At 41.9% G+C, this 9437-nt stretch overlaps 1 protein-coding gene across 1 annotated transcript; it reads right to left on the reverse strand.

The window, feature by feature from the left end:
• Nucleotides 1-841: 841 nt before the first annotated feature.
• Nucleotides 842-8175, reverse strand: calm3a (calmodulin 3a (phosphorylase kinase, delta)). Its single transcript, XM_040179008.2, has 6 exons — nt 7718-8175; nt 4977-5007; nt 4343-4486; nt 3254-3360; nt 2730-2865; nt 842-2487 (listed from the first exon to the last, which is right to left on the reverse strand). Exons 1-6 carry the CDS (start codon nt 7718-7720, stop codon nt 2459-2461), a joined length of 450 nt encoding a protein of 149 aa, XP_040034942.1. The 5' UTR covers nt 7721-8175; the 3' UTR covers nt 842-2458.
• Between the last annotated feature and the right edge of the window lie 1262 nt (nt 8176-9437).

Here is a 9437-nt window from a genome sequence, read left to right on the forward strand (position 1 = left end):
GCTGGGGAAAAAAAACAGACAATGGCAATAGAGTTAGAGAATGTTGAAACAACGCCACCTAGTGTTGCAGTTACGGTCGAATCCAAGATTTAACATTTGTATAGTGTGTACGGTGTCTTGATCTTTAATGGACCATTACTAGTGTGATATAAAAGGTAATTAATTAGAGACACCAGTACAGATCAAAGGGTTGGTGAATAATGAAACGTATAGTTAACAGTGGCAGAAGGTAATAATGTATATCCTCTTGGACAGTTTAATCTATAATAATGTCTTATATGATCTATAAGACATTGGTGTATGTGTAATTGTAGAACTATAGCAACTATATCAAATTGTAGTGAAGTTTAGAGTAAAATATTTCCCTTGAAAATGTAACTAAGAAGCACAAAATTGAAATACTCATTAGGTACAAATACATCAAGAGAGATTTAATTACGTGAGTAAATGGATTTAGTTAATCATCAGCGGAGAAAATGTGGTGATTTTTAGGCTTGCTGCAAAATAAATCCCTGAAGAAGTTGCCTACCAGCCAGAAAGAGGGGGCCCCTTGTTTACATTTGTGTAGGTGAAAGGTCATGACCCCAGCTGACCTGGCTCACCAAAGGCTCCATTAGCTACCTCATGAGCGACTAAATATAGCCTGAGCCTGAGACGGCGCTCATGTTAAGAACTGAAGTGATTAGCGCTGAACCAATGTGAGGCTGTCTGGATGGGCTTAACGTGGGCAGAGAAAGAATACATGTCCATATTAAGAGTGACATCTGTGAGCGCTATTGGAAACAGGATGTGTGTAAAAACAGACATTCATGATGGGTTAAAGATGAGAGTCCAATGCAGGTGAAGTAAAGCTCAGTTTATTGATTTATGTAAAATATAACACATCTTTACATTTTTTAGATACCTTCGGAAGTCCATTCACTTCTCTATATCCGGTTCAAACATCAACTAATTTAACGCCTTAAGCAGAGCAGAATTTCAGTTTTATGCTTTGGGGATATCAGAAGATACCGCAGCTAACCATCTTAGTAAATTTAACCACCTGCTCAAAACTCTAAACAATCTCACTTCTTTGCTACAAACCCATTTCATCCTTATTTTGAAGTCCCACTTGAACAGCCCAAACTAAACACATCACCCCCACCACCAGTTTTTGTGAATATACAGTATATGTATTTTGTTTGTTAAAACAGCAAGCAGATAGATGAAGTTTGAAGCACTGGACTAATCGAAGATCAGACACGAACAGGGGACGAGAAATGAGTGTAACATAGGAGTTGTTATAGCAGCAGCAACAGTGACATTTGGTTTATTTTACTTTTACAACAAAACCTTTTTAATATTCACATGGTTTATACCAAAGTGCAACTTCATGTACTTTTATGTGCTATTATATTAAGTTGATGCATTATATTCTAATGAAGGAGTCTTGCAAGCAGGTCGAGGCGTTTTAGAGTATTATGGCACATTTAAAAACCAAAAAGGTAAAACATGTCACAGGGCATTTACCACAACAGCTTTACGATACACATATATATATATGGATGGATATATTTGGTGACCAAAGTTGGTCGTTAATACATTAATACTTATAAAGCTTCACATCAATATTGTATCAACAGGATATCTGGACATCGCAGAACAAATACATTTACTGCAGTCCAGTGCAAGTGTTATTTTCACAATTATCCTCCATAAGCAATGTCAGTTACTCATGTCTGCAATTACTGCCACGGGCGCGCTGTAAAGCCCACAACTCAAACCAAGACAACACCCCCCCCCCCCCCCCCCCCCCAAGAGGAGAAAACACATCTTGCCCTTTTCCATCTCTGGCTCTTGTCTGAACTCTTCAAGATATAAGGACTGCAACCGAGCACCAGCAAACACCCCCACACCGACACTATCTGCTCTTGCAATAACCAATAGTGACACAAATGTTACAGATATATAGCTATATAGTAATGTATATACCTCCAGTGTGTACACAGCCTGACCACTACTTCTGATCAGAGCCTCCTCGTCACACGAGGCCGCCACAGAAAGGGTGCATGCAAGAAGAGTACTCGATTCAGTATTCAGAGTTTTGTTAAATATTGGGAAGAATGAAATAGCAAACTTCTCTATACCAACTGTGGCAAGGGCTCCAATCCCTCGCCCTTCTCAGTGCTGCTCCTTCCTCTAAATTAATCAGGAGCTGGGTGACTCAGCAGAAACTTGGTCTGAAGTACAGGGCCTCTTAAAGCGTGGTCCATTAACTTCTCTAGGGATTATTCTGTTGGTGCTTGCTAAACAGATACCATAGAAGTATTTGGATGTACTTAAGCGCAAATTGTTTAATTCTATAGTGTGTTGGTGGGAGGGTGGGGGGTTATCACCTGATAATTGTTCTTTTATTTGTGGTTCTTAAAAACAGTGGTCTCAGAAGGACAAGCAACGTTGAGAAATGTCAGCGTTCTCTTCACTTGGCAGTCATCATCTGGACAAACTCTGCAAATAGAGTAGATTGTTAAAATTATGCAAAAGGTTTTGTTGCAACAGAAATCTGATTAACAATAAAAGAATGTCTTCCTCGCTTCAATAACATTTTAGTAAAAACACAAAGATTAAGTTGTAGCTGAAACAAGTCCAGTGGCGAAGAGAAGAAACACAATAGTTTCTAATATAATGGGAAAACAAAAAAAGGGTAGGACATCTTTTTAAAAAGACTATAACCATAGAAATCATCTCACCCTCATAGTTGACCTGACCATCGCCGTCAATGTCAGCCTCGCGGATCATTTCGTCCACCTCCTCGTCAGTGAGCTTCTCCCCTAGGTTGGTCATGACGTGCCGTAACTCTGCTGCACTGATGTAGCCGTTACCATCCTGGCGATGGCCAACAAAGGAGATATTGTTATTCGATCTATTTGGAATTTCAGAATACAGCTCCAGTGTATTACTGTGATGTTCTGGGTAAGTATAACTTGATCAGTCGATAAGTCTTCTCAGTCCAAGCATTTATTTTTCTTCCCCAATTCTGAGGCCATTTAACTGAACATTTGCATGACAGCATGCAAAAGATAATCGTTGTGCTAGCACAGCGACACCAATAGAAACCGGTGACCTTGTGTGACAGCTCAATATAGTGCACAAATTGCTCTCTAAATAAACTGTACTTTTTTTCTTTCCTGCCATCACAGGGATTTAATGGAGCCACAAATCTGCACATCAGAATCTGAAACAGATTTTTGCAGTCTATTCAGACTTAGCGTACCTTGTCAAAGACTCGGAAGGCTTCTCTTATCTCCTCCTCGCTGTCTGTATCCTTCATCTTTCTGGCCATCATGGTCAGAAACTCGGGAAAGTCAATTGTACCATTGCCTACACAGTCATACAAACAGAATCAGAATAGATATGTGACTATGGTAACAAGAAAACTGAGCATATCAATCCAAAACAACAAAAACACTTTAACTAACTGGTCCCTAACCACTGGGCCACTTGGTTTTGGGCCTCAGAGAAAGACAAAAAAAAAGAATTTACCAGATTCTCTCCCAATTAGATGCGCTTGTTCCGCCACCAAAGGTTTTTTTTTGGTCCGTGCGCAGCGACTACTCCCCACCGACTACTACACCTGTTATGTCCGCAGGGCATACACTGTACATTTCTACTGGTTGTATTTAAAGCCTGGTTTATGCTTCTGCGTTTTCAGAGCGACGCAGACGCAAGACCCCCTTTTTCTAGGCTTGCGTCAAAAGCGACACAAGCAACGCAAGCCTCCCGCAGCGCACAAGGCTGCGATTGGTCCGCAAACTACATCCTTTACGGAGTCTCACATTTCCGCTTTCATAGCCCGCCATTATTAAAACGAAGAAAGTTTACGAGAGAACGGATCAGATTTAAGAACTTTTGTCGGATAAAAATGGGTAAATATGACCGCTTATACAAGCCGTCATTGGCGGGTTGGATTCACAGAGGGAGATCGCCGCAAACGCCGGTTTGCCGGTTGAGAGGTGCACAAAGTTGTGGAGAAAAATACGGGACAAATGTGTCCGCGATGAAAAGCAGCAGTGGCGACGCACGGGGCAATAAAGTCTATGATAACTAAATAAACAAATACATAAATACGTGACTCTCTAGGTCGTCTTCAACAAAAACACGTTACTCTGCCTGTTCTGGCGGTGAATTGCTCTGCAACACACGCAGAACCATGAATTGAAACGAGTGCGTCGACGCAACGACGCAGACGCAACAGCAGAAGCGTGCGCCAGCCTTAAGGCTGGAAAAACGCTTGACATGAAGATTACTCATACAACTTCAGCAATTATAATTTTCTTTGTGCATTTCTGCTTTTCATCCTCACCATCAGCATCCACCTCATTGATCATGTCCTGCAACTCCGCCTCAGTGGGGTTCTGTCCCAGGGAGCGCATGACGGTCCCGAGTTCCTTGGTAGTGATCGTACCATCACCATCCTTGTCAAACAGCGAGAACGCCTCCTTGAACTCTGTGCATGTAGAGAAATAACACCTTTAGTGTGCCACGTGCACTCATGTTGATACGGACCCTTCACGTTCAGTCTTTAAAGCAGTCCGAATATAAAACACATGCTTAGCTTTAACCTGGTGTGTGCATGACTAATTCAGTGCTGGGAAGGAACTAAACAAGTGGGGTGCTGACCTTTGGTGAGTAAAGACACTGGTGCATTTGTACCAAAATATCTACAACGCACATACAGATGTGGGCTTTTTTATGTGAGGTTTCATTCTGTGACTCAAAACCCTTCATATTTTAATATTTTAATTCTAGCCATGCAAACCACCAACTTATCTTAAGAGACCTCTGGTTACTGGTTACTATTTATTAAGACGCTGTAGTTACTCAGCAGTGTCACATACATATATCCGCACACATGCGAGGGGGGGGGTAATTTCAGGGGGTATAATGGTAGGGGAATTAGCGTAGTAAATCTAAAACAATCCAAACATGGCGCTCACCAGCAATCTGCTCCTCAGTCAGTTGATCAGCCTGTAAACAAAAGATGTTTTCAAATGTTGAATTGAGTTTCTAAGTTTATTTACAGTAGGCTAAAATAAAGTTATAAAAAAAGACAATGTTTCCATTCAGTCCATTTTTCTAGTTTGGGAGAGATTTCCTTAAACACCATAAGGCTCCCAAACAAGATATGTTAGAACTAAATTCAAACAATGTTCCCAATATAGCTTCACAAGTAAGTTGCTACCTTTCTATTTATTCCCAGCACACCTGCTGTTCTTCTTGAGGAAGAAAACTTTAATCCTTTAAAGGGTGTGTGTTTGATACTAAAAAAAAGTGTAATTTTCCAGTAAGACCTTTCCAGTAAGATGATTAGAGAGAGGAAAGCTTTGGGAAGGCCTAATGAGGAGCACATTCAGCAGAGCAAACTTTTCTGTTACATCAACATACACAGATGTATGTAAATGCATTCTAAACAAACCGACTGATATTATCATCTCACAGATGGGCCAAGGAACTGCATATGACCATTACTGTCCATTATTAGGGGTGTTAAATAAATGACTCATTTAGTTAGTTTGTTTATCAGTGACAGTCATTACAGTCTAAAAGACACCCATAAAGCTGCATGTATGATGATGTTACCCAAACCTGCTGCTCTTATAAATCGGTTTCACTTTTGCATTCATCCCAGTGATTTTTCATCCTGACTTACCGGGCCTGTCTAAGTCAGTCAACATGCCCACTTCAGGCTGAGAACGTGTGATGCGGGTCGGGTATAAATACTCCACAGCCCGAAATACACACGCCTGCTATAATTAGTGAAACACGAAGAGGGTCGCCAATGTAGCACACTGAATATCACCATAACTAACCACCTTATTGTATCTTTTTTTAAAGGACAGGGGTGGGACTGGTTTTATCATTACAGACGAAGCCCTGTGCCAACTGTTGCTGCTTTGTGTCTTATGTGGTCCTTTTATAGCCAGAAACCCATTGTCAAATGACTTGGAAACTACTAGCGTGATCAGACACAACATGAACTTCACCGGAGCACTCAATAAAAACCAATAGACCTAAAATATAATAGTACTGACTAAGGGCTCATTTATCAAGAGTACAATCAAAAGTTGACACCACTCATATGAGAATAAATGAGTTTCAAACCATCCCTTGCTTTCTCAATACCCAAAGCGATATAAGCAGTAATTTCTGTAGCCCGATTGTGGCGGCAATGCCAGGTGTTCTTCAAGTCAAATTCAGTGAATCACTGTGTCGGGTCGGTGAGGGTGGTTGAATAAAATGGGAGCGAGACTGCAGAGTATTCTGTCCGTCCACTGCCAAGCCACTCAGCGGTGCTGAAGCAAGCAGGGTCCGGATCAGACATACAATGGCGCGGTCGAGTGAGAGAGGGATTTAAGGCTGCTGTGAAAAGCGCCCCGAGCTAAACAGTACTGCTACGTTTGTGACCCTTCAGTAAAAAGAGATTCCATTCCTTTTCTGATGTGAAGTAAAGAAAACTACAAAGGCCTTGTGAAGTTTTTACATTTCAAAAACAGGACATTGTAATTTCCACCACTTCTATCACAGATCATACCTCTGTCCGTCCACGATACAGACAAGAGCAGTAGTCAAAGATTATATATATATATATATATATATATATATATATACACATATATATATATATATATAAATAAAAAGGACACACACACATCCGCAGTGCACCCTTCAAACTTCCCATTTTGGAGGGTGCACTGCGGGTCCTGACAGCCTGCTGCACCAAGCATGGTCTGGTTCAATGCGGGGGGGTGTGTTCCAAAAGAACAGAATGCGGTTCAGCGTTATGGCGCAATACGTAACGGGGGAGATTTTGTCATAGGGGTGTTGTGAAAACAGGTTGCACAAAATGCTGCAACGAGACCTTCGTGATCTTTGTGCATTTTGACAAAAACAAAATGTTGCGAACGCTGTGCGGCACGCAGTCACCTGTGAGCGGCGGGCTTACGTAAATGCAATTGGTGCCGATTACAACAGTTTTTTTTTTTTTTTTTTTTTAAACCCCCCATCGCTTGTTACGCTGAAATCGAAGCCGCATCTTGATACCCGTCTGGGAAGATTAACGACGCGTGTCGTACTTTTCCAGGGCGCCTCCTCCGCCACCACGCCCACCTTAGAGTGCTGGACCCGAAGTGCACGATGCAGACCTCGGTCGGGAGCACGGTCTAAACACGAACGCCGGCGAACACCCGTTTAATGGTGGACGTGGCATTAGTACGGCACGCAGCAGGCCGCCCGTTTGCTCTTGCGGCACGACGCTTGACGTTGCAATGCGCGGCGCCGGTTAAGACGAGTGTTTTCTCTGATAAAATGTCGATAACTTGCATCGACGCTGTAACAAAAAAAAAAGAAGAATAAGAAAAACACACGTTGAACAACACCGCGATTAATGGTTAACGGTGGTAAACGGCAGCTGCAAAGTGACGCTAGCCGTCCACCGCATGGTTTCCTACATTAGTCCAATGTTAGCCTGTGAAGACACTGGGAAGTTAGCGTTAGCTCTGGCGGAGTTTTGGGGGTGGGCTGTTATAAAACGGTAGCGGATTTTTGTTTTCATTCTAACGTTGTATCGATTAAGCGAGCTGGCGTTGCCGACTGGCTCTCCCCTGGGAACCGGCGCGGTATTCGCAGTATAGTCAGCGTTACGGTTAGCCAACGTGGCTAACCAGCTAACGTTACTCACCATTGTCCCGTTGACGTTTCAAGCTTCGCGAAGACGACAAAACGACCGGTGTAAGGGAGGTTTTTTTCTCAACCTTGCTTGGGCGGCAGATACTCTAATAAAGTCCCGAAATTATATCAACGTTTTTTTTTTGCGATATATGTCTCGGCGAGTCTTTTGAGAATCTGTATCCCTGCGTTGCACCACAGTGGCCCAGAAACCTCAATCCGGCGGTACGGGTGGGCTTTGCCTCTGTTTTCAGCACTGTATCCCTCCGCGTGTTGGTCCTCCTCCCAGAGCAACAAATCCCCAAACACTGAATAATATCAACGTGTTTTCATTTGCGAATAATATTCACTGAGCATTACTGAATGCCCATTTGACATATTACAAATTGTAAAAGGCCAATAAATCATGCTCTATTTAAACAAAGTGCGCAAAGATACAAATCCATCACCGTGCCTCGATGCGATAGTGTCGATTAACAATGTACAATTGTTGCTATTCAGAGCCCTCTTTTTGAAAGTGTTTTCTCCTTTATGTTTTACAATTTCAGTTATTTTCAATCCTTACATCAATAAAATTCGATGGAACTGTGTTTGTCTTTTCACAATCCTCTGAATGGCTGGCTGTCACTGTGTGTATATGAAGTTCAACCCTCAATAAAATGGAGCAGGATCTTTCTTCACATTTATGCATCTCACACCTGTCTCTGGCTCCGATTGTAAAGAACCTGGGTGTGTCCGTTGAATAACCTACTTCAAGATCAGGATTCAATAAACATGTATTGCCATAATATGCCATACATACAAGGAATGTGACCTGGCGGTCGGTGCGTAACAGCAGACAGTATACGATAATGGACGACAAAACAATGCACGAGGAATAAAATAAAATATAATGCTATGAGTTAGTAGTATAATGCTACGGGGTAGTTTAAAAATAAAGGAATAAAAGTTAAAAAGTTAGAAATATTTAAAATTTTTAAATAAAGTGCACCAGCGAACAGAAAGTGACAAGTGAAAGTGACCGGTGGAATGACAGAGTCAGTCAGGGGGAGCGGGCTCTGTTGGTGCCGACGGGAGGAAACTGTTCGTGTGGTGGGAGGTCTTAGTCTTGATGGACCTCAGCCTCCTGCCAGATGGAAGGGGCACAAACAGGTTTTGTCCGGGGTGAGAGGGGTCGGACTGGCTCTTCCAAATAACTTCCCCACATCATGTCCATTCCTCACACAGGAGGTGAAGCAGCTTCAGGTTCCTGTAGATATGATTATCCTTTTATGTTTCAAAAGAAAAATTACAAATGGAAAACTTTTCGACGTGCCCTTGAAGCACTACAACTGCTGAATTCAACCACTATTGCAATAAGACCGAGATCCTTCTTGAGACCCTGCCGCGTTGGCAAGTGTCAGTCGTGTGTCACAATACTGACAGTCTCTGCATAATCTAGATAAAAATTAGAAGCAAAATATATTTATGCTGCAGATCTTCTGACTGCTTCTTGCAGGAATAAACTTTGAGAACCAAGGTTTATTTCCTTCTTGAAGTTTAATGAACACGACATTACTATTTATCAAAAAACCTGATCATTTCAACTCAGGGTCTTTATACAAAACATATTTGAGTTGATATTCCAAAGCAAAGAGAAAGTTTGATCTAACTTTCCAGTTGCATATACACGCAACATCATTATTAAAGATAGTTCTATTTTTTTGCCAATTCTCTCATAGAGAGGGAGCATG

This window comes from Gasterosteus aculeatus, chromosome 1 (assembly GCF_964276395.1).
Source record: "Gasterosteus aculeatus chromosome 1, fGasAcu3.hap1.1, whole genome shotgun sequence".
In the NCBI taxonomy this organism is placed as follows: domain Eukaryota; kingdom Metazoa; phylum Chordata; class Actinopteri; order Perciformes; family Gasterosteidae; genus Gasterosteus; species Gasterosteus aculeatus.